At 44.1% G+C, this 24225-nt stretch overlaps 1 protein-coding gene across 4 annotated transcripts in view; it reads left to right on the top strand.

Moving 5' to 3' along the window:
- Positions 1–24225, top strand: part of AGBL1 (AGBL carboxypeptidase 1) — an 822308-nt gene that overhangs the window by 247566 nt on the left and 550517 nt on the right. For all 4 annotated transcript variants that reach the window (XM_066355294.1, XM_066355295.1, XM_066355296.1 and 1 more), the window contains one exon: positions 7394–7574. In XM_066355294.1, the coding sequence (XP_066211391.1) occupies positions 7394–7574 (181 nt within the window). The remainder of the gene's footprint in view (positions 1–7393; positions 7575–24225) is intronic.

The raw sequence follows: 24225 nt of genomic DNA, 5'->3' as shown, positions 1-24225 counted from the left end.
GGACACACACGGAATAACGCAAGGTGAAGTGAAAGGGTCGTTGGGTTGCGGTTGAGAACATGTACATTTCCCCCTTGCTTTCTCACCTTCCTAGCCCTTCTGAACCAGGAGAGAACAAGACCTGTCTGGCCTAGTTTAGAGAGGCACTGGGGACAGCAGGAATAACGTTGCCTGAAGTGCCCCCTTAGCCGTGAGGTTCTATAGAAATGTCATCGGTGTGTTTACCTCCTGTCCCACACATTTCACAGAGCTGGCCACAGTGACTTGTTAATCTGTCAGGTACCCACCATTGTGGCAACACTGACTAGATTTAAATACTCTTTATTTCATATTGTTGAGGAAAACGCCAAGGAATCCGAAATGTATCAGGAAGAAGTGATCATCACCTTTGGAGAGAAAGAAATGCCTTATTATTTGCAGATAGTCAGATCATCTATCTGGAAATTTCAATTTAACCTACAGAAAAGTTAAAAAAAAGACTGTAAGTTCAAGACTTGGAAATTGCATTGAAAACATTCTCTATTCTACGGAAACCACGTGAAAAAGGACATTTGTAATTGAAAACCAAAGCATTTTCTTAATTCTGCAAAATAGGATGAGAAACTCCTAAGTGCTTCGAGGGGCTGTTGAAAGCAGCTAAGTTTGGAAGGAGGGAGAAATAAGAGTTCAAGGTTAATGTAATCCTAACTCAGCAAAAATAGTTTTCAAAACTGCAGATAAGGTGACTTTGTTTAGTGACAAACAAAAGTGGGAGGGTTCTGACTCTCGGCAGACCCTTACTATGAATACTAAAAGGTGATTTTTTTCAGGCAGAAGAAAATAAAATCTGATGGAAGCTTTAGACGCAGTAGGGAGTGAAGAGTAATTACAAGGCTAAATATATGATTCACTCTAAATTAATATTGGATTTATAATGATATAATATACTTGTAAATTTTAAGATGTGTAGGGGGAATTATAATACGGTAGATTATATCAGTGTTCTTCAACCACTGGTTTGCAGACCGGTCCACCAGAAATTTTGTGCTGATCTGCAAAACAGTTAACCACCCTGATGTTGTACAAAGATTATAGACCCAATGATCTTGGTCAAATTTGCTTATGCTGAGGGTGATTGCCACCTACCAGCCTATACTATTGAGATTGAAAATACTATTGAGATTGTCTTAAATGTCTTTCTCACTTCACTGGAATTACATATTGCTTTCTAGAAATTTCAGTTGTATTCTATTAAAAATATGTTTTTTTATTGTTCATCTAGTTATTTTAGAGACTTTCCATTTTAGAGTATTATAATTAAAAGATAACACCCAAAATACTAATAATGTTATTTTTTATTCCTGCCTTAGCGGGCCCCGAAATAATTCTCCTATTTCCACCTGTCCCCAAGAGTAAAAAAGTGGAAAACCACTAGATTGTATTATTATTATGATAAGTGAAAGGTGCATATTGTAATCTCTAAGGTAACTAATTAAAGGAAAATAAAAGGTCATAGAACTACGAAGCTAATAGAGAAAAAAAGGAACAATGGGTGAAAAAAGCCATCCAAATGAAGACAAGAATAAAAACAGATTATATAGTCTACTTTTCGGCCATTTCTCCCACCCCCTTTACTCTACTCTCTGAGCCTTCACCTCCGCCAGCAACTCCCATCTACGTCATGACTTCCCACGGTGCCTCCACAGCTCACAGATTGTTTCCTGTTTCCTTAGTGTGGGCCACAAAGGCGGGCGGGAACAGGTACAGCGTTCACTTCGTAGCTACCCTTCCAGTCTTCCCTATCACACAGCTAGTGCTTCCATCACGCAAAATCACGTTGCTTTCTGACCTCATTGTTTTCCAAATACGTCTCCTTAGCCCTTTCTGTTGCCTCCCTCCTTTTTTTTCTTTGTCTGGCAAACTCTTAACTCCACCTGGATGCATCAGATCCGATGTCACTTCTTTTGTGAAAATTCATTTTTTCCTCCCTCTTTCTCTTCTGTGGTGTACTATTGCTTGAAAATCTTTGCCTTTATGAAAACTGACAAATGGTTATTATTTCCTGCATTGACAATCCTTCTAGATAGGGGCAAGGAAGACATAAGTGCTACCTAGATAACCTGCAGGCACAGACGTGGCCTTGTGTTTACATGTCTTTAAGGAAATGTCACATCTGCCCACCAATGGGATCCTTCTATGGTGCAACTCTCCTGCTTGTTTTTTTCCCACTTGTCATTATGTCCCAGCTCTCTTCTAATGTCAACAGAAAGACATCGATGTGCCATTTTTAGTGATTGCATAGTATTCTGTTTTATGTATCATTTCCTTGACTCGTTTTCTGCAGATGCACAGCCAAGCTGTTTTCAGTTACTAGCGCTATTATAAATAATGTCCTAATGAGCACTCCACTGTGCTGCGTAAATGTCTTGACAGATGTTCCCGATCACATCGGATCATAATTATCTGTGTGCCTGTCTTTCCCACCAGACTGTTATTAGTTCCCTGAGGGCAAGAACTGTGATTTCTCTTGTAGTCTCTAGAACCTTGCTGAGTGCCGGTAGGAGCTTCATACATATTGTTGAAAGAAGGAAGGAACAAATGAATGGATGTTTATAGCATTGGGTACACACATGTCTCATCACACACGTGTCTCATCACACACGTCTTCAGTTCCCACTTGGCGTTTCACTGGCCTGGAGCCTGATGTCTCTTAGGCATTCTACAACCCTTTACTTGTTCCTAACCTCTTTGTAAAGATCTTATCACTCATGGAAATTCAATGCACAGCTTTAAGGATCAGAATATTAAAAAAAAAAAAAAAAATTAGCATATTGCCAAACCATGACTTCCCCCATAGATTTCGGTGGCCTCCGGACTATATTTTATAAATCACAGAGGGGAAAAAATGCAGTTACCTGACACCTTGTGTTCTGTCCTAAACAGAGATGAGTTATGAAAACTGAAACTGTCGATTACAAGAAAAACAACACGTGGTAGGTGTGTTACACGCTATTTACAGTTGTTGTCTGTTAGGGGTTCTCTGGAGCGCCGTTTGCTACTGCGACTGAGTGGTCCCATACGTTTAACTCACCACTATGACCGCAAAATTGTCTTAAATCACAGAGAAGAAGAGATGAATATCAACTAGAAATGGCTAAAATGCTGCTTATAACTTCATAGGAACCCATGGCTGTCTTCATTGGCTCTCCAGGGCGCTCCGAACAGCCTGTTCGGTCTTGTGGTGCATTAACAATAGAGCAGATTATCAACCTGACTCTCCGAAGGAAAGATACTGTCGATGTCTATATGCCAGGCGGCATTTGGCTTATTGACTGATGCCCTGGGAGGCAAATGGCCCCAGCAATGAGAACGGTCAGGTCAGTTGTGTTGAAAATTTACAAAAGCTTAAGCTATTTTTTATTTCTTCCTTGCTGGGTGGGGAGCACTTACTATTGTCATTCAATGTGCTGTAAATGAACACAGTTCAGAAACCACAAAGTGAGTGATATGGAATTATAGGACTGAAAATAGGCTGCTGATTGGGTACAAATTCATCAAGCCTCTTTATTCTCAACGGGCTTTTTATTGGCGTGCCGATACAGCTTGCCTTGGGAGGCATGAACAGTGATGGGGAGCAAATGACCTTCAGTTAACTTTAGCTGTGCTCAGCTAGCTGGCTGTGTTTCTCTTCCTCTGGCCTCCCATATGCTAATTTAGTGAGTGGTGTTACTTCAGAAGTGTGCGTTAACTCATCTTAGGTAGCAAATGGTGGGGCTGGAACTGTAACTCTGGAAATGTGGCTCTAAAAGTTGTTCTGGACTCCAGTAGGACTTCCTGTCTCCGATTAAACAAATGCATGTTAAACAATGATGTCAGACTTATTTTTCAGAAGCTCGGTCTTTGCGTGTGTTTCTTCTGCTGGAAAATCATTGTCGACTCTATTTCTTAAAGTGGTGGTTCTCAGCTATTCTTTTCTGGGACACATATCTCTAGTAGTCTCATCACATCTCTCTCTTTTACTCTCCTCTCCCCATCCCAGAAAGCACACCTGAATGCATGCTGTTCAAGGTAACATTATCATGGGGATGAATTTAAACCTGTTTAGTGTATATAGTTGTCCCTGTTATCCACGGGAAATATATTCCAAGACCATCAGTGGATGACTGAAACCACGGATTGTATCAAACCCTGTCTATGCGATGTTTTCTCCTGTACACACATGCCTGTGATAAAGTTTAGTTTACAAATTGTGCACACGATAGGACTAGCAACAACGGATGATAACATAGAACAGTTACAACAATATATGGTCATAACAGTTACGTAATGTGGTCTCCCTCAAAATATTGTACTACCCTCATCTTTTCACCGAAAGGGAGCACTTTCTGGCTTCTCTTTGGCATATCCCAGTGGCCGGCATCACCGTTCTTGCATTTTGGGACCGTTATGAAGCAAAATAAGGGTCACTTGAGCATCGTGCCTGTTGATACCGTGACAGTTGACCTGGTAACTCAGACGGTAACTAAGTGACTCATGAGCAGGAAGTGTCTACAGCCTGAGACTCCAGACAGAGGGGTGGTCCACGCCCAGGGAAAGATAGGTTGGGACCGCACAAGATTCCATCATATTCCTATGAGTGCAACTTAAAACTTGTAAATTGTTTATTTTTGGAATTTTCCTTTGAATACTTTTGGACCATGGTTGACCACTCATGTCTGAGTTGTGGAAATCAAAATCACGAATATGATGGGAGAAGGGACTGTTGTCTGTATATATAGTATAAATATACATTTGTATTATAAGCAGACATTGATATTTTTATTCGTAGCTGATAATTCTTTAGTAGACCTCAGTGCTAATCACAGCCCACCAGTGAGATGCTGACTCCATGGTTGACAGCTACTGAGTTGTAGAATAAAGTCCTAGTCTCTAATAATTTATAGAAGGAGGGATCTTACCAGTTTGACATCAGCCTACCTTTGTAAATTTATGTACCACCGTCTTCTGTGTTCCTTGTGTGTTTTATTGTTTGTTTTTTGCTTAGAAGACCCTTTCTCACCTTCTCTCTCTGGTTAGATGGTACTTATTCTGCAAGAACTTTCCGAATAGTATTACATCTCTGAAAATATCCTTCCCTCTTTCAGTCAGACCTATTTTCAGTTCTTTATAGCACCTTGATTAGCTCCCTTGTCATTATTTGATTGCATGTTTATCATTACTGAAAAATGCTTTGGCCTCTTAAAGAACAAGAACTGTAATTTCTATTCAACTGTTTCTCCCCAGTGCCTTCTGTTGTTCCTGGAATACACTCAAGACACCTGCTTAAGGAAAAACAACTGTGTATTGTCCCCAATATATAAGTAATCCACGAGGGACTAAAGTGACCTGTTCCCAGCATAGTCAATAAAAATGCACTGATGTGTGATACCCCTTAAACTTAGATCTCAGTGATTGTCGACAGATGGAGTGCTTTCTATTTGATTGCTAGGAGAAGAGTCATATAACTTAATAAGATGATTTAAAAGTTTATTTCTTTGCATCTTCGATTACTTGTTCTTTATTGTTTTTTAAAGACAGGTTTGTTTTTTTATATTTTATTTTTTTATTGATATTTAGAGAAAAGGGAGAGAGAGGGAGGGAGGGAGGGAGAGACAGAGGAGGGAGAAGCAGGAAGCATCAACTCGTAGCAGTTGCTTCCTGTATGTGCCTTGCCCAGGCGAACCCAGGGTTTCGAAGTGGCAACCTCAGCATTTTACTTGTTCTTTAGATCTCTTCTTGGGAATTACTCAGGGTTGTCTTTCTTTCTACAGAATTAGAGACTGAGTTTGTTTCCCCTAAAGGCTACTGTTTTAAGAGAAGACAAGCCATGTTTGACTCATAGTGATTTGAATGCTGTGGAGAGAAATGAGTGATTTAGCTTTTAGACTTCTAGTTTACATGGCTAGGGTCTTTATAGCTGGCCAATACTTAGTTCTCGTCATGGGAGTTGGTTTAGGAGTGATAAGAATACAAGAGAAAGAGAAGGAATAAAAAAAACCCCACAGACACAGCCTGACCAGGCGGTGGCACAGTGAATAGAGCGTAGGACTGGGATGCGGAGGACCCAGGTTTGAGACCCTGAGGTTGCCAGTTTGAGCGCGGGCTCATCTGGCTTGAGCAAAAATTGGCTTGGACCCAAGGTCGCTGGCTCGAGCAAGGGGTTGCTTGGTCTGCTGAAGGCCCACGGTCAAGGCACATATGAGAAAGCAATCAATGAACAATTAAGGTGTTGCAAGGAAAAACTAATGATTGATGCTTCTCATCTCTCTCTGTTCCTGTCTGTCTGTCCCTATCTATCCCTCTCTCTGACTCTCTCTCTGTCCCTGTAAAAAAGAAAAAAACCCCCCCCCCACACAAAATCAGACACGGGGTTAGAGCAGACCTGGTGAATGGCTGATGTGGTGGTCCACCTCCCACGCTCCCCGCCACTTCCCCAGGTGTAATGTGACAGACACCACTAATCAATCAAAACACATTTTCCACTGGATCCCAGAGGTGGTCTCAGAATATGTCTCTACACTGACATGCTCTATATGTCTTCTATCAACAAAGGGAGGAAGACAGTTTATCTTTCTCTCTCCAGTGCGTTCTCTGTAAAGTTTGTTCAGGTTCATACTCCCTGTGATTGGGCAGAAAATGTTTTCCTGAGCTCCTTGGCAAAGTGAGGAAAGTGTTATGACCCTAAGGCTGAGCGTCCAGGTGCTTCACTCTTTTCTGAAATCCCTCTCAGGGACCGGGTTCAGAGTCCTGTAGTCATAGATTCCCAATACACATCATGTACTTGACTCCTATTTCTCCCGAGGGCTGACTGAGATGGGTCATCTGACCAGAGACTTTGTAAGTGACGGGAGGGCACTGATCGGTCCCGAACGGCAGGCAGTGTGCCAGTGCTTTCTGTTCCCATCTTTCTGTTTTTGTCACAACCACACGAGGTCAGTATGACTGTCCCCATTTTACAGATGAGAAAATAGCCTCAGAGAAACCAAGTTATTTGTCTACATGTCACAACTGATAGTGATGAAGAGTCAATCTCAGATCTGTGACATCCATCATCTCGCTATTAGAATCTGAAGTTTTTTTGTTTTTCTTTGTGGTCTTGCTAAACCTGCTTCTTAGCTTCTTTTTATGCCTCTAAGTATTTGTGTTTTACCTAATAGTTTTGAGGCTTTAACATCATACTGTCTCGAGTCCTGCAGACCATAGAAGCAGGCAGAAAATGGATACATGTAGATTACAGATGAGTTAGAAGCAATCGACCTACTTCCGACTTTGTGATGGTCTAGTGTGATTGATGCTCCAGGTGGCTGCTGGAGAGGGTGCTGGTGGAAATGGGAGGCGTGTTTAGGTTTAATTTTCCTTTATCATTTTTCGACAGGGCAGCGCCCATACCACGTGCTCACAGCCCGAGTTCACCCAGGAGAAAGCAATGCCAGTTGGGTGATGAAGGGGACCTTGGAGTTCCTGGTCAGCAGTGACCCTGTGGCCAGGCTCCTGAGGGAGAACTTCATTTTCAAGATCATCCCCATGCTCAACCCAGATGGTGTCATCAATGGCAAGTATGTGGGGCGTTGGCCCAAACTAACCAGTGGCTTTATGTTACCATAGTAACACATTGTTGCTTCACCCAGTAGGGGGCACCTTGCAGAGGCCTGGGCTCTCTTGGGCTTTTGTCGACTGTTACAAAACACAATACACCCTTTGTTGGAGTCAGTCTCATAGCATTTTAGACAGAACAGTATAGATGCCTAGGTCATTAATACCAGAGGGGTCCTTAGAAATAACCTGGTTCAACACTCTCCTATTTAAAAGGAGAACATTCGTGTCCCAGGTAATGAAATGACTTGCCCAGATCACGTGGTGGGTGAGTGGCAAAGTCAGGGCTTAAACTGTAATTTCTTCACAGTTTTTTATTTACCTTTTGCTGTCGACCGCGGAGAAACCTTTATCCTCAGTTGTATTTGACAGGATGTTTGGACTCCGCCCTGAAGGGGGCGTCACACTCTCCGAGTGGAGTGACTGAAGTGGCTGAACCTGGACGTGGGGTGGTTGAGAGGGAAACAGCTGAGCGATGGCTGGCCCGAGGGAGGAAGGTGGGGAGGCGCTCCTCCTCACCCAGCCATCCTGCCTTCAGGGTGTGTAACGGGGAAATGAACCCCGGCATCTGAGGAGGTCTTTTGGGAGGGGTCAGCCTTTGCAGATTTTGTCAGCTGGGGCCCAGATGTCAGAGCAGGTCGTCCAGGTCATATGGCCAGTGGCTGGGGGCGGGGTGGCAGGTTGAACAACCACAAATACCTGTCTCAAACTTCGGGAAAAGAGACTAATGCTCCTTCCTACAGTAAATAGATAATTATTATTTTTTACTATAGAAATGGACACTGGTATACTATGGAGGGGGGGGGGGAACAGAACACAAGATAAACAAAAATTGGAAGAAAAATAGTTTCAGAGCTAGAAATGAAAAAATGACCTGCAGTTTATAATATCAGTATAACTTTAGCAAACTGAGAAAATAGAACAATATTAAAAAGGTTAATCAGAAGAGAGAGGACTTAAAAAGAGATACGGAAAACTGTATTTCAAAGAGATAGAATTAAAATGACTTAAAATAATTAGAATGTTTCAAGAAAGAAAAAACAGTATTTTTTAAAAAGAAAAAATTAAATGTCGAGCAGCTGAGGATAGACTAGCTTCAAAGGATAAGCACACAAGAAAAAAGAATATTGATAAGTTAAAAAGGTTAAAAAGATAAAGATGATAATAAATAAAATGAAGGTCAGAATAAATTTGAAATGATTAAATATGTTAAACTATGCCAAAAAGCAAACAAGTCAAAGCTATAGAAGGTAAAATTAAACATTTTAATAGATACAAAAAGAAAGAGAAAAGATAGTTAAGGTATTTATCTATTTGTAACAAGTTTCCTGTTTTAGTAGCTCCCAGACTCCACTTGGGTCGGTGGAGTGTTTATGGGGACAGAGAGCGGGGCCCTCCCTCTTTGCCTGTGGTGACTGGTCTTTGAGCCCATGAGAAAAGTGGGGGCCAAGTAGGGAGCATCATTCAGGCCTCTGGCGGCAGCAACTAGGCTTCTTACATCTGAAGCTGGACACACCCTAAGACAGTGCTCCTCCCTGGTCCAACAGAATTCCACATGGGCTTCGCGAGCTCCCAAGAACTGCCCTAGAACGTCAGTGAATGGCTCCTCCCTGTGTGAGGGGCCATGGATTTCTCTCACAAGCTCTCTCCACCTAAATGGGTGCAGAACAGCTAAGTAAGGCTTTTTGAGGGACGTGATCTATTTCAACATTTTCTCATCCAAGTTGGCTCTTTTCTGAAGTCTCTCCTTCCATGAAATTGTGGGCGGACTGGCAGAGAATGGAAGGAACACTGGGGCGGGGTCGTGACTCTAACTTGGAGTTCCGGCACTTGCGCTCACCTACTCTCTTCTTCTGTTGAGAGAGGAAAGTAACGTGCTCCCGCCACCTGTGGGGAAGAGGTCTCCCACCTAAGGCAGTTTCCAAACTCAGGGATCAGCATTGCTCTTTCTTCCTTTTCAAATGTGCCCACCTCCAAGCCGGGCACTGGAGGCAGATCTCTGGCTGAAACATTGCAGTGGTCTCAGTCACCGAACATCCTATCCTCCTGGCTGGGGCACACATATTATTGTCAGCTCACAGCTGGTTGCTTTGGACTCCCTAATGGCAGGCCAGCTTCTTCTTGGTGACATGGCCATGCATCATCATTACCACTATTTATTATGACTAAAATTACCCTTTTTATTTATGTAGCATCTTTCATCAGATGGGGTCAAGGCACTTGGTAGATCACTCGGACCACCCAAACAGTTCTTGCTCAAAGGGACTTGGAAATCCTGGTGTTCTACTGATAGGGAGATCCACAGGTCATAGCACGTCATTACCGAAGGACTTGAGATTTCAGTGGGTACATAACATTTCACAATAAAAAGGCTTAAAATTCTCAGCCCATGAATGCTTCTTATAACCTACCTGACATATGCTTTTATGTAACGACTGCTTGAAGTCTTTCTGTGACTGACATTCCGTTTCAGGGCATGCCTGGTCTGTTGTGCATAATTAGGTCGATTTGTGTGTCCCCCCCCCCCCCCCCCGTGGTGTTTTGACCTTTGCCCTGTGAGTTTCACACAGTTCAGGCAGTCTCACCTTGGGGTACTCCACAGAGGAGAGCTAATCCTTCCTTTAACTTCCCCTTGGGGAGTCCTCTCCTCATTTGATGCAGCTTACCTAAACATTGCTGATGTGATTTTGTTTCTGATGTTCTGACCTTCATTGATTTTCTCTGGACTCATTCCTGTGAGGAGGCTTCTTAAAGGAAACAGAACGGCCCTGTGTGTGGTCTGACCGGCCAGAGGCAATGTTTGCATAAAGATTACCGAACCTCAACTCTAGATGGTCCCTTAACTGACTAGACTGTACTTTTCTTTCACAAGTAATCATGTGCCATTGTGGAATTCGCAAGAATGTGTAAAAACAGAGTGGTTTCCTTTTGCCGTGATGGGAATGGAGCCTCTAAGGATGGCTGGGAGGTTTTGATAATAGTGGTCAGGCAGACAAAGCCAGGATTATCTAGCGAGACCATAGCAGGCATTGCCAAGCCAAAGGTCTCTTAGCTACATGTCTGTAACAAGAAAACAAAATGCAGAGATGGTTTCCAAAAGAAACAACTTACCTTCTTGCTATCCTGGAAGTTTGTGTGGAACTGGGCTGAGCTGTAATAGTCCAGGGGAAACAATGTAATGGTCCCTTGACTTAACAACTCCTTCCAGCTGTTGGGTAAAACTGGGTTAGAGCCCAAGTGATAGTGGTGACTTGACTAGAGAGGGTAATGGGAAGAAGGCAGGTGAGCTCAGAACGCTTACAGGGTCGACCCGGTTGTCAGTGAGGCAGAGGAAGCAACCCAGCACGATGCCCAGTGTTTGGACTTTGGTTGTTGGGTGCACGGTAGTGCCAAGATAACTTTATAAAGGCGACACACAGCCCTTATTCACAAGAGAATCAGTGTATATTCATTCTCGGTATGTGTACAATTTTACAAACTTGGTTATCTTTCCCCAAGGCCACTGCAGAGCAGAAACAAGCAGTAATGAATAGCAAAGGGCATAACTGAACATAAACACACCGAGGCATCAAGAAACAATAGCTGGATGCTCCGGGGGAAACGAAGGGAACTGCACTGCTCACAAAAGTTAGGGGACACTTCAGAATGAATATGAAGCGATAAAAAAAAGAAGCATTTGATTTTTTTTTTTAAAAAAACAAGAACATCAGAAAAGCAAATGACAAGTCAAAGAAAGTTGTTTGATTATATGCAAATGAGATGCAAAACCAACTTGATTTCATTGGTGAAAATGCACCAATGAAAGTACTGAAAGGCTGAAAGTCCTGGAGTATCTGCACGTTCATATTCTCTTTGAAATATCCTCTAATTTTTGTGAGCAGAATATTAAAATCAGATTTTAAAAATCTTACACCTTTTACTATTTGGGACCACTTAAAGTTAGTGCCAATAGTCTTTTACTTCCCTGTGGGCTTGGAAGGCTTTCTGGTACTCTAAAAGAGCACTCACATACTTTACCTAAAGGAATACATTCAACACTTTTCATGGGACAAAAAGAAACCTTGTTCTTTCACATGTGTTTTCTTACCTAATCTGAACTGTGGTCCAACGCATGTAGGTCTTCCTCTGTCCAATATCTAGATAAGAAGAAATGTTAGTGCGGGGGGGGGGGGGGGGGGGTCTTAGGTGCAGTTTGAACAGATGCTGGACAGACCCAGGGATAGAACTTCTTTCTGTCTATCCTATACTGCTTTTCTGTAGAGATCAAAGGTATTACAATGAAAAAAACCCCAAACTTTAAAATCTTCTAGTGGGGAGAGTTCCTGTATATAATTTCATCCCAGTCCTTCAAACGCAGGGTGACAGGGTGCAGAACCGCAGGCCCAGAGCTCAGAGACAACGGGTGACGAGCAGGCACAAAGCGGCTGTTGCCGTGGGTATGTCACTTCTCTGCTTTCAGAAAACAGAACAGTGTTCTTGTTTCCAATGGGGAAGAGAGATGCAGCATTACTGCAGTAGAACATCTCAGCCTAGAGAGGAAGCTTCCAGAAGAAATGAGACACATCAGATTCAGGGCTACCACATTGCCTTCCTCCAAGGGACAGCGTTCACATTACAGTCTGTGATCATTACACAGCGCCTCTGGGATTGGGAGACATGGAGGCCTTCCCCGCATCAGGCTGCCCGAGACAAACGCTCGTTAGCAAGCTGACAAAAGTTCCATTAGCCGTACATTTGTGAATCGACAACTTCAGGTATATCAGCTATCTCTTTAAATATATTTCTGTTTTAACTTTTGTAAGATAATATATTTTGTAGCGTAGTGTATAAACTAACACCTTTCTAGGGCAAAGAATATAAGTGGCATTGGTTTTCAAAATATTGTAATAATCTCATAGTATGGCTGGGTCATCATTAATTTAAATAATTTTCCATTGTGAACAATAGGTGAATATTCTTGTCATTCTTTTGGGAATTTCTCTAGTCAGTTCCTTAAGACAAATTCTCAAAAGTAATGTGTTGAGTCACATGTTGTACATATTTTATGCTTGAAACCTATCATTGCCAGATTTTTAAAGAAAATAGATGTGTATTCCTACCTCTGATGAAGGAAAATGCCTATTTCCCATACCCTTACTAACACTGCAAATGAGCAGTCTTTTATTTTTTTGGTCAAGGATAAATATATAATTGGATATACATATATTATCCTGATAGGAAAAATATATAATTTTTTTATACCTATAAAAAGAAGTCAATATTTAACTCCCGCTTGGCAGAGGGAAAGAAAAGACTGAGGGAGAAGATCAGGAGACGTACACCAGGTCGGCCACACTTCCCGCTCTGCAGTCAGGGAGAGAAGCCAGGTGTGCTCGGCTGAGAAGCAGGGGCTCTTTCCACAGAAGCCAGGTGTGCTCGGCTGAGAAGCAGGTGCTCTTTCCACAGAAGCCAGGTGTGCTCGGCTGAGAAGCAGGTGCTCTTTCCACACCTGGCTCCACAGCTCCCTCCCATCAGGTCTTCCCCATGAATGTTTTTAGCATAGAACTGGGCAGGCGGTAAGTGCCTCATCCATTATGCCTCATTCATTATGGCTAACTCTGGGTGCACCTGACCTTTCCAAAGTCTCTTAACATGTGGCTCTCAGTTTAGTATTAATCCTCAAGTACTGACATTCTTTTACCACAGGTTAGATTGGAAGGAAAATTTGTATTCTACCCATTTGAGATACGATTCTCGTTGAAGCTGTGGGCATCGTAATTACTTAGCATTCTCCATTTCCTTCTTTTAGTCATCACTTGCTGTCTTGAAAGCCCCACTGAAGATACAGCAGGGGCCTGGCTTTCTACCTGGGCAGTCTCCACCAAGTAAGAGCCCCCCGGATTCTGCTGGAGGTCTGGTGCCCTTGGCACTGACTCCTGCTGGGCACGTGGAGGGGGAGGAGTGAGGCCCTCTTTCCCGGACTGCTGCCCATGTTTGGCTCCTAAGCACAGGTTTCTGAATGCCTGTGTGAGTTGCGCAGGGTACTTACTGCTCAGCTGGGGCCGTAGCCCAGGCTCGGGGTTGGGGACGTAGGGAGACTAGGGGAGGCTGAGCCCGACTAGCTGTCAGGTGGTCCAGCTCCCTGTGCATCTCCCCCTCTCTCCCTCAGGGAGGCACTGCGTCCCCTCTCTGTAGCCCCTGGGAAGCCGTGTCATTAAGGCCCTGTTGTCTGCGGAAGGATGTTGCTAGTCACCGTGGAGTGGGGTGACAAGACACCAGATGAGAGTATACCCTGTGGAGTGGGGTGACAAGACGCCAGATGAGAGTATACCCTTTTGAGCTTGGTTGCAGTTTCAGCTCCAGACTCTTGTCTGAGCAGGGCCAGGGGACTGCGGAGCCCCTGCCCGGGGTCTGGCTGTAGGTCTGCAAGCCCAAGGTCACATTCCTCAGCATCAGACTCAGCTTGTCCCAGGCGTCTGATTCTTCAGCGTGGAGCTCAGCTGTTCTTCCCGGGAGCTGACAGAGGAAGTTGAACTTGCAATCATATACTTTGAAAATTTAGATTGTTTGTTATTTTGTACTTTGTGGAACAGATCAGAGTGATCAGGGAATGGGCATTTTTGCTTTGTATTTAGTCTCGTTCTTGTTCCTTTACTTTCCTTATATCTGAAAATGGGGGGAAATGTCATTTTGCTGAAGAAGGAATCATTTGGTCTGAGGAACTATAATTTTCTCATTTACCTCTTGCCCCCACCGTGGGAAAAAAAGAAAAGGAAGATGAGAAGGCTCAGTTCATTTTAAGTGCTGAGATATTCTCCAAGGTACAAAAAGGGGACATTTGGAAAAATAGTTTAACCTCACAGATTTAAAAAATAATAATTTTATAAAATGAAAAAGAGACATTTATTTGTTTATTTATTTATTTAAATGCAGAAGTAATTGTTTTCAGCCCTGAAATCTTTCCTTGCAGATGTCTATCTGTCATGTGCAAATCGTGGTCTATAGCAATTTTACAGGACAGCCATGATTTTCCTTGTAAGATAAAAAAGGGCGTAGAGAGAGCCATAAGGAACATGGCTCCTGAAACTAATGCAAAATAATGGTGGATGTCAACTGTGTCTGAAAAGTAAAATAAAATAAAAATAAGAGTGTGGCATTTGGGGAAACTGGCCAACCCTCTGTTCACAGAGTGGTCCTCCATCGGCTGGGGTTTGGCTGTGAGGAGCTCTGTTCAGCCCGGGGCGTGACTCCTCCCTTTGTCTGGCGTCCCCATGCTGTAGACGCTTCCCGTTGTTTGTCACACGGAAGCCATCTTGGTTATCAGATCAACTGTCGTGGTATTGCAGTGCTTGTTTTCAAGGGACCTTTATTTTACTGAATAAGTTCCCTGAAGTGCAAGAGTAGTGATGCTGGCATTTCAGATACACCAAAGAGAAGCCAGAAAGCACTTGTTGGTGTTGTCAGAAGGTCAACAGCATGCTAGTGGTATGTTACCGTGCCTACATTTGGGTGTTTCATCGTCTCACAACATCACAAGAAGGGTGAGTCCAGTACAGTAAGATATTTTGAGAGAGAGAGAGCACATTCATATAACTTTTATTGCAGTATATTAAAATTGTTCTCTGTTATTATTATTGTTGTTAATCTACTGTGCCTAATTTATAAATTAAACTTTATCATAGATATGTATATACCGGCAAAGACAACATTGTATATATAGGGTTTCAGGGTTTGGTACTATCTGTGGTTTCAGGTTTCCACTGGGGGTCTTGGAAAGTGTCCCACATGGATGAGGAGGGGCTACTGTACACCATAGGAGCAGTCTGGGCTACAAGAACACTTAAGGCTCCTGGTTTTAGAGGGAGAAGCCACACATTCAGTCTTGCTGACGAATTTGTCCATAGATATCAAAATGAAAATTGTTTGTGACCCTGGTGGGCTGGCTCAGTGGTAGAGTGTCAGCCCGGTGTGTGGATGCCCTGGGTTTGATTCCTGGTCAGGGCACACAGGAGAAGAGCCCATCTGCTTCTCTACCTCTTTCCTTCTCGCTTCTCTCTCTCTCTCTCTCTCTCTCTTCTCTTCTCTTTCCTGCCTGCAGCCATGGCTTGATTGGAGCTAGTTGGCCCCGGGGTGCTGAGGATGTCTTCATGGCCTCCACCTCAGGCACTAAAAAGAGCTAGGTTACTGAACAATGGAGCAATGCCCCAGATGGGCAGAGTGTTCCCCCCTAGTGGGCTTGCCAGGTGGATCCCGGTCAGGGTGCATGTGGTAGTCTGTCTCTGCCTCCCCTCCTCTCACTGAATAAAAAAAAAGAAAGAAAGAAAATTATTGGCTCTGGGAACTCTTAGAGTCCTGCTGCTAAGTCATTTGCATAGTGTGAAATGATGCACGGCCCTGGACTAAGTTCTGGGAGCGTGTTCCCAAGGGGTCCCTCGTTCTCACCCTGTTCCTGCCGCAGCCTGTGCACAGAGAGACAGTGAGGGCTTCAGTGCTCCGTTCTGAAGTCTGCCTCAGACATTGCAGTTCCAAGTAAATATGACTATTTATTATTCCACATTTAGGGTTATTAATTATATCAGCATAAACCTAATTTATGCCATCATAAACAGCAATGATAATAAATGCCGCCAAATGCTAATACCCAGCTCTCGCCAACTGTGCCTGCTGTTGACGGGTGCCCCCCTCACTTCCCAGAAGCATTAAATTAAAAACGATTTGATATTACAGAATCATTGATCAAGTTGAGGTGGAGGCCCTTGGGGAAATGTGCTTGTTTGGTGACAGGCTTTGTTCCCTCATTGGCTGGGCGACTCCTGCTGTCTGCCTGCACCCCGTGTTTGTCTGCCTGCAGCTCGTGTTTGTCTGCCTGCACCCCGTGTTTGTCTGCCTGCACCCCGTGTTTGTCTGCCTGCACCCCGTGTTTGTCTGCCTGCACCCCGTGTTTGTCTGCCTGCACCCCGTGTTTGTCTGCCTGCACCCCATGTCTCTCTAGCCCTTCCCCGGTCAAAGGAGAAACAGGAGGCAGGCAGGAAGGGAGGTGGATGGGAGTCTGTTCTTTCTCAGTTTCCCCTTTAGACCTCTCTTGTCTCAGTGTTCCCACTCCTTATACTTTCTTTCAGTAAGCCCTTTGATGCCTTTGTAAAGCACACCCTTGAGTATAATATGCATACATGTGTTTCGTCCCAGTTCCCATCGCAGCGACCATGTAGCCAGTGATGTATGTTATGTGGCTTCCTAACCTACCTGAGTGTCTGTGCCTGGAACATGCCAACCCCTGTCAACTCTGGGGCTTTTTCTTTTGTCATTTACTCTCAGGAGTGCTCTGCTTTTGTGACAGAAGAGGAGGAGCCTGTCCCCTGTTACTGGAACTGTACTGAGATCCTACTGCCTTTCTCAGAGGAAATAGTGCACAAGGCTCCTTGTCCTCCTACCTCTGTCGTTTTCCACTGGGGGAGTTTCCCCCAGATGATCAGAAGGTCCGAGTCTGTCTCTTTCCAACCATGCGGCTCTGGACAAGTCACTGAACCTCTCTGCTCCTGCTCCTTCAACTTCTTAAGGGACTAGTGAGCCCTAACCACTGCACCGCACCTGACTAGTGTCATGACCATCTAGATACCTTCCTACTAGGGAACTGCAGAGCACTGTGAGAAAGTGCCAAAGTAAGGGTCCCTCTGAGTTTCGGGGGAGGGACTCTCAAAGTCCCTCTTGGTGGCCGAGCCAAGCAGGCTCAGTGCTCCTCCTCCTGCTGCTGTTTCTCAGCTTCTCAGACACCCAGGCTGAGGTATGGCGGTGGGGTAGACAGTTTACAGAGGGAGCGACGAGGTTAGAGGGGAGGAGGGCTCCTTTTAATGCATGAATTTATTTATTTTAGATTTTATTTATTCACTTTTAGAGAGAGAGGAGAGAGAAGGGGAGGAAGAAAGAGAGAGAAGGAGGGGAGTAACAGGAAGCATCAGCTCCCATATGTGCCTTGACCAGGCAAGCCCAGGGTTTCGAACCGGCAACCTCAGCATTCCAGGTCGATGCTTTATCCACTGCGCCACCACAGGTCAGGCAAGAAAGGAAAGAAGGCGCGCGTGCGCTCGCTCTCTCTCTCTCTCTCTCTCTCTCTCTATATATATATATATATATATATACACACACACATATAAAATTACATTTGTTTTACATATAAAATATATATTATGTAACTAAAATATATCTTACCTTATATATTAATTATATCTATATCTTACTAAAGCTTCGGTTGACCTTGTGACTATGACTTGAAAATTATGGAGTGGGTCTATGTCTAAATAAACTTCAAACTGGAGGATTTCAGCTAATGCCTTATCCTCCTCGCCCCACCACGCTTACTCTTGAAATAGGGTGAGTTGTCTTACTGAAAGGAACAAAAACCTGGCTTCTTTTCTTTTAAAAGGCAGCCTGTGATCGGCTTCAGTTTCTATCAGGGTGTCTCTAAGGGTGTTTCGGGGTGGGGTGGGGGTGCGGGTGCTGTACTGAGCAGTGTCTGTGGTTGGTGGACTCTATCTTCCCAGCCTAGGGACAGCCTCCCGGGGTACCCAGCCATAGCTCACCGCCTCCTGGCCCTCCCCCACGGAAGCCAGGGTTCTTTGGGAAGTGCGCCCCATCAGGAACCAGAGAGAACTGCTCCTCCAGGGCTGGCACTGGGGACTTGCCCAGGCATCTGAGACTCTACTTTGACCCTGAGTTTATAAACAGGAAAGCCAAAACCTGTGCTCAGAAACCTTGGTGATGTGGCTCCACATGCCCACCCTGACTTCCAGGCCGCCAAATCTCCCTGTGTCACCTCACTCTTTTAAATTCTTTGCTTTATTCCTCCACTGCCCTGCTTCCTTCTCACTCCTGTACATCTTCGCTTTTGCGGGAAACTTTCTCTTCTATTTAAGGCTTCTCCTGCTCCCACCCCTCCCGGTGGCCCAAGAAGGGCCAAGGCGATAAATAAGACACGTAACTCTTTTTAGCTGTTTTATTGTTGTTACTCTGCACTGCAACATATATAATAGCAAGAAAACAAATTTTATCACCGAAGGAATTACAATAAATAAATAAAGAAAATCACTGAGAATGGAGCTTCAGGAAGGGGGGCAGGCATGTCAGGGGAGTGCTTACAACAGGATTTTTAAAATTTAATTTACAAGCACCAGCCTCACCGCTCTGTTGATGCTTCGCTTAGGAGAGGGCGTCTAATTAGAAAGTGTTGTTATTGCTCGTTGAATACACCCACCCGTGGCTGACTTACACTTTGGGTCTTTAAAGAGGAAATTTGGCCCCAGGAATCCCTTGGGAAATTTACTTGTCAGCAGCCCTATGCTGGGAATAGCAGCACTTAGCATGTTGAGTTGTATAATCATCGGAGTTTGGGAACTGCAAGGAATTGCTTGGCATTCTTCCCTCTGACTGTGGATAACCTTCCCCTTGACCATCTAATGGATGGGGACCCACCCTGTCCTGTGTGACTCTCCAAGGAGAGGTCACAGTTGTTCCTTTCTTACTAAAACAGGCTGGTCACCAGCAATTCTTAGCGTTAAAGTGTTTTTTCTCCTAACCATCTAATTGTATCTGAAAGCAATTTCTGTCCCTTTGCTCCTGTACCATCTGCAGTGGAAATGGGAACAGTTCTTCTTCTTCTTTTTAAATGTTTATTTTATTGATTTTAGAGAGAGTGGAAGGGAGAGAGACAGGATTGTTGACCTGATCCTGTATGTGCCATGATCAGGGATCGAACTGGCCACCTCTGTGCTTTAGGATGAGCTATCTGACCAAGGCATGGGAACAGTTCTTTTTCTTCATTAATTGTAACTGTTATCTTCTTATGATAGCCACCTTTCCAAGTCCTTTCGGTATTTGAGTCATTTCTCTTTTGTAACTTCAGTCACATATTGTCTGCATTTAGTTCCATTCTGCAATATATATTTCCTTAATTATAATGTAATTGTCACTATTTGTTGTTCTTCATTTTATTCAAGTTACTCTTGGGTGTGGGAGGCAGATGAGGAATGGTGTAATAGTGTTGCCCTGCCTCTTCATATCATTTTTCAACACCATCATCACAACACCAAATGCATTTATTTATGATGTGGGCATGCACTCGTCTCACTGTATTCTTTCTGATTGGTCTCAGTCATCCAAACAGTTGAGATGTGGGACAAAGGATAGTTTAAACATATATTATAATACCTCATCTCCTAACCACCACCATCAATCACCACCACCATCACAACCATCACCATCACCACATCACCATCATCACTGCCATCACCATCATCACTACATCACCACCATCACCATCACCACCATTATCACCACCATTACCGTCACCATCATCACCACCACCACCACCATCATCACCACCATCAATCACCACCACCATCACCGCCATCACCATCACATCACCATCACCATCACCATCATCACCACCATCACCACCATCATCACCACCATCAATCACCAACACCATCACCACCATCATCACTAGTATCACCACCATCACCACCATCACCATCACCACACCATCACCATCACAATCATCATCACCACATCACCACCATCACCACCATTATCACCACTACTGCCATTATCACCACCATCACCACCATCAGCATCATCACCACCACCATCACCACCATCACCACCATCACCACCATCACCACATCACCATCATCACCATCACCATCATCACCACATCACCATTATCACCATCACCACCACCATCATCACCACCATCATCACCACCATCACCACCATCACCATCATCACCATCATCACCATCATCACCACCATCATCACATCACCATTACCACATCACCACCATCACCATCATCACCATCACCATCATCACCACATCGCCACCATTACCATTATCAACATCACCATCACCACCATCACCATCGACATCACCATCACCACCACCACCATCTCCACCACCACCTCCGCAATCACCAACATCAATGACACGAAAATGACAAATATTAATTATTTAACATGTGCTTGACAATGTTGAACATTTTATATGCATTACATCTTTTAATCCTCACAACAACCCTCTGTGGTAAGAACAAATATGACTACTCAGAAGGAAACAAGTATTTTAAGGATAAAAGAAATGTCTGAGGGCATACAGAATGTAAGCTGTGATTGAATGAAGAGGGCATTGAGTCCAGGTGTGCTGCTAGAACCTCTCCACTCACCACTGCATTACACATGACATCGGAAGTTAATCGAGTCCTGCAATCTTACCATTCGAAGGGCTCTTGCATTTCAACAAACCCTGTCCCACCCTCTCATTATGGAAGAGAGAAGGGATGTGGTAAAGTGCGATAGGTATTTAAGTCCTCACAATGTTAGTACTGAATTTCGGGGCAGCCCCCTACTCCTCCACTGGGAGGCCATTGCAGGCAAGGATAACACACTTGCAACCTCTCCAGACATTTGTCATCTTACACACAATCTTGTGACATTCAGGCATATAAAGCAAAGATATGTTCTTTTTTATTGATTTTAATTTATTGTGTTTACATAGATGCAAAGATATGTTTTTAAGACAGGATGCAGAGTTGCATACAGAGAAGAATAAAAATGTTAGAAACCCTTCAGCCTGTCTAAGGTGGCTGCTCAGAAGTGGCCAGACACCCAAAAGAATTCAGAAATGGGCAGCGGAGGGCCCTTGCAAGGAGAGTGAAGGTTCCTTCAGGCTAGCGCTTCCCAAACTGGGTCTAAAGGCCACCTGCAGGTTGGTGCTGATCGATGTTTTATAAAACAGGGCGCTATGGTTGGGAGACATTTCAGATTTCATGTAAATAATTTCTTTATTGCATAACTTACCAGTTCAGTTGAAATGTTCACATGCATGGAGTGTCCCCAATAAGGGATAAAATGTGTGGCATTTACTGAGCTAAATTTGAACAGGGTCACACTTTTGATGCACATTCAGATAATCGAGAGGAATATCAGTGATTCTTCAACTTGGGGCATGTCACGCTGGGCTTTCCGCTGAGACGCAGCCAGAGTGAAGCCCGCTTATACGGAAGCACATCAGCACAGGGGCTGAGATCCTGGATCTCAGGGCTGGGTTGTTGGGTTAGTCACTTATTAGTGCGACCGTGAACAAGAAACCTGGGAAACAGACTCTGAGATGTCAGTTTGCTGTGGCAGGTTTGTTCGCTTGCTCTTGGGACTAACCCGTGGGAGGGAATGGAGACAGCTGGGTTGGGCGCGGGGAGAGTTGAACTGTGGTAGTTATTACAGAGGCTGCAGACAAGCAGTAGGTGGCCATGCAGCCCGGTGGCCTTTCCTGTTCTGAATGAAGCAAGTGCAATGTGTGTGTCTTTTGCACCCCCCCACCAGTGACCGATCATCTAATGTGGATTGTCTCCAGGGATGGGGTATAACCTTGGGCAGGGAAGATCCCTTTGGCTGAGGGTATTTCCTAGTGGAGACCCTCAACCATGAGCCTCAGCAACTGACAGCAGCTGATCAATGAGTCCTTTGGTCCTAAAGGGCTATTCTAAAGGACACACCTTGGCGACTACTGTGTTTCACTTTGCTCATCTGTAAAATGGGGATAAGAGTAATAGCTTCCCAAAGAAGTCCTTTTGAGTTAAATGAGTTATTATTGTGCAAGGCGCCTGATTGTGGCTAGTGTTATATGTGCTAAAACAACTAATATAAACATACGTAAGCTACATCCAATTGTTTATCACAGAATGTATGGTTACAGTTGAGCCAATGAAAATGGAAAGAATGAAGAGGAAGTATCTTTTACTCTTAGTGAGTTAAAGAGGCTGTCCATCTTTTGATGTGTTCTTTCCCTAAAAATGTAAAGCTCTGTGACCAAAGCAGCCCACTCCCTCAGGGGCCCTCTCACAGACAGTTCGTTCATTTGGTAAAGAAAACCAAATTGAATTCAGGCCAAGACACAAGTTGAATAGAGATGACTAGATAGATGACTACAGCCTAAAAATTTGTTGGCGATAGTGACCTGATCTAAAAGGAACTGTAAGCCCTGGCCAGGTCACTCAGGTGGTTAGAGCATTGTCCTGAAATGCCAAGGTTGTGGGTTCAATCTCTGGTCAGGGTACATACAAGAATCGACCAATGAATGCATATTCCCTTCCTCCCTCTCTCCTCCCCTCTCTCTCCCTTCATTTTAGTCCCTTTCTCCCTCTCTCCTCCTCTCTTTCTAAAATAAATACATACACTGCTCACAAAAATTAGGGGATCAGAGGACGTACAGATACTCCATTACTTTCAGCCTTTTGTATAGTGCATTTTTACCAATGAAATAAAAGTTGGTTTTGCATCTCTTTTGCAAAATCAAACAACTTTCTTTGACTTGTTCTTTGCTTTTCTGATGTTCTTGTTTAATAAAAAAAAAAATCAAATGCTTTTTTTTAATCTCTTCATATTTATTTTGAAATATCCCCTAATTTTTGCAAGCAGTATATATTAATAACTACAGCCAAGACCCTGGTCAGTTGGCTTAGCAGTAGATCATCAGCCCAGCGTGTGAAAGTCCCGGGTTCAATTCCCGGCCAGGGTACACAGGAGAAGCGCCCATCTGCTTCTCCACCCCTCCCCCTCTCCTTCCTCTCTGTCTCTCTCTTCCCCTCCCGCAGCCGAGGCTCCATTGGAGCAAAAGTTGGCCCTGGCGCTAAGGACTGCTCTATGGCCTCCACCTCAGGCACTAAAATGGCTCTGGCCACAACAGAGCAAGGCCCCAGATGGGCAGAGCATCACCCCCTGGTGGGCATGCCGGGTGGATCCTGGTTGGGTGCATGTGGGAGTCTGTCTGACTGTTCCTCCACTTCTAACTTCAGAAAAATACAAAAGAAAAGAAAAGAAAGAACTACAGCCATGGAAGGGATGACGCATACTAAAATGATGTCAGGAGATTGGATGCTAGATAAAGCAAGATCCTTTTCTGAGTGCACTGCAAATGTCCAAAGCTTGGCTTGTGCTTCCCAGTGTCAGGGCAGGGAATTCTGCTGTTTGCGAGTCCTGATTAGCCGCAAACCCCCCCCCCCCTCTCCCCGCAAGACGAGGACTGCAGCTCATTGAGACCCGCGCTCTGTAAATTGTAATTCTGGAAATTCAGACAGCAAGGCTCCCTTTAACTGTAATCAAGGCCATTGAAATCCATCTGATCCAATATGGGGAAGGTTTTGTTTTGTTTTTTTCTTTCTGAAAATGTAATTCAACATCTAAGCTATTAATCTGGCCATCTCGACACGGAGTTATTGGATGTTTTAACTCACTGGACTTGGCCACCGAGAGGCTCAGCATATAATACATGTGATGTAATAAATATCTCTGGGAAATAAAAACCTTATTTTTCTTGGGTAGATCATTTTAAACGCATTGCATAGCTTTAACTAGATTATATATCTGGAAGGGTATTCAGGAGTATTTGGTTCAAGCCAGTATTTCGTTGCACAGATAAAGAAAGAAGCTTGGAGACTTGATGCCACTTATAAATGTTTGCCTAGTTCCCTAGCATAGACACTTTTTTCTTTTTTTAAAATTTTCTGAAGCTGGCCTGACCAGGCGGTGGCGCAGTGGATAGAGCGTCGTACTGTGATGCAGAGGACCCGGGTTCGGAACCCCGAGGTCGCC

This window comes from Saccopteryx leptura, chromosome 13 (genome assembly GCF_036850995.1).
Source record: "Saccopteryx leptura isolate mSacLep1 chromosome 13, mSacLep1_pri_phased_curated, whole genome shotgun sequence".
In the NCBI taxonomy this organism is placed as follows: domain Eukaryota; kingdom Metazoa; phylum Chordata; class Mammalia; order Chiroptera; family Emballonuridae; genus Saccopteryx; species Saccopteryx leptura.
This window is presented reverse-complemented; position numbering and strand designations above follow the sequence as displayed.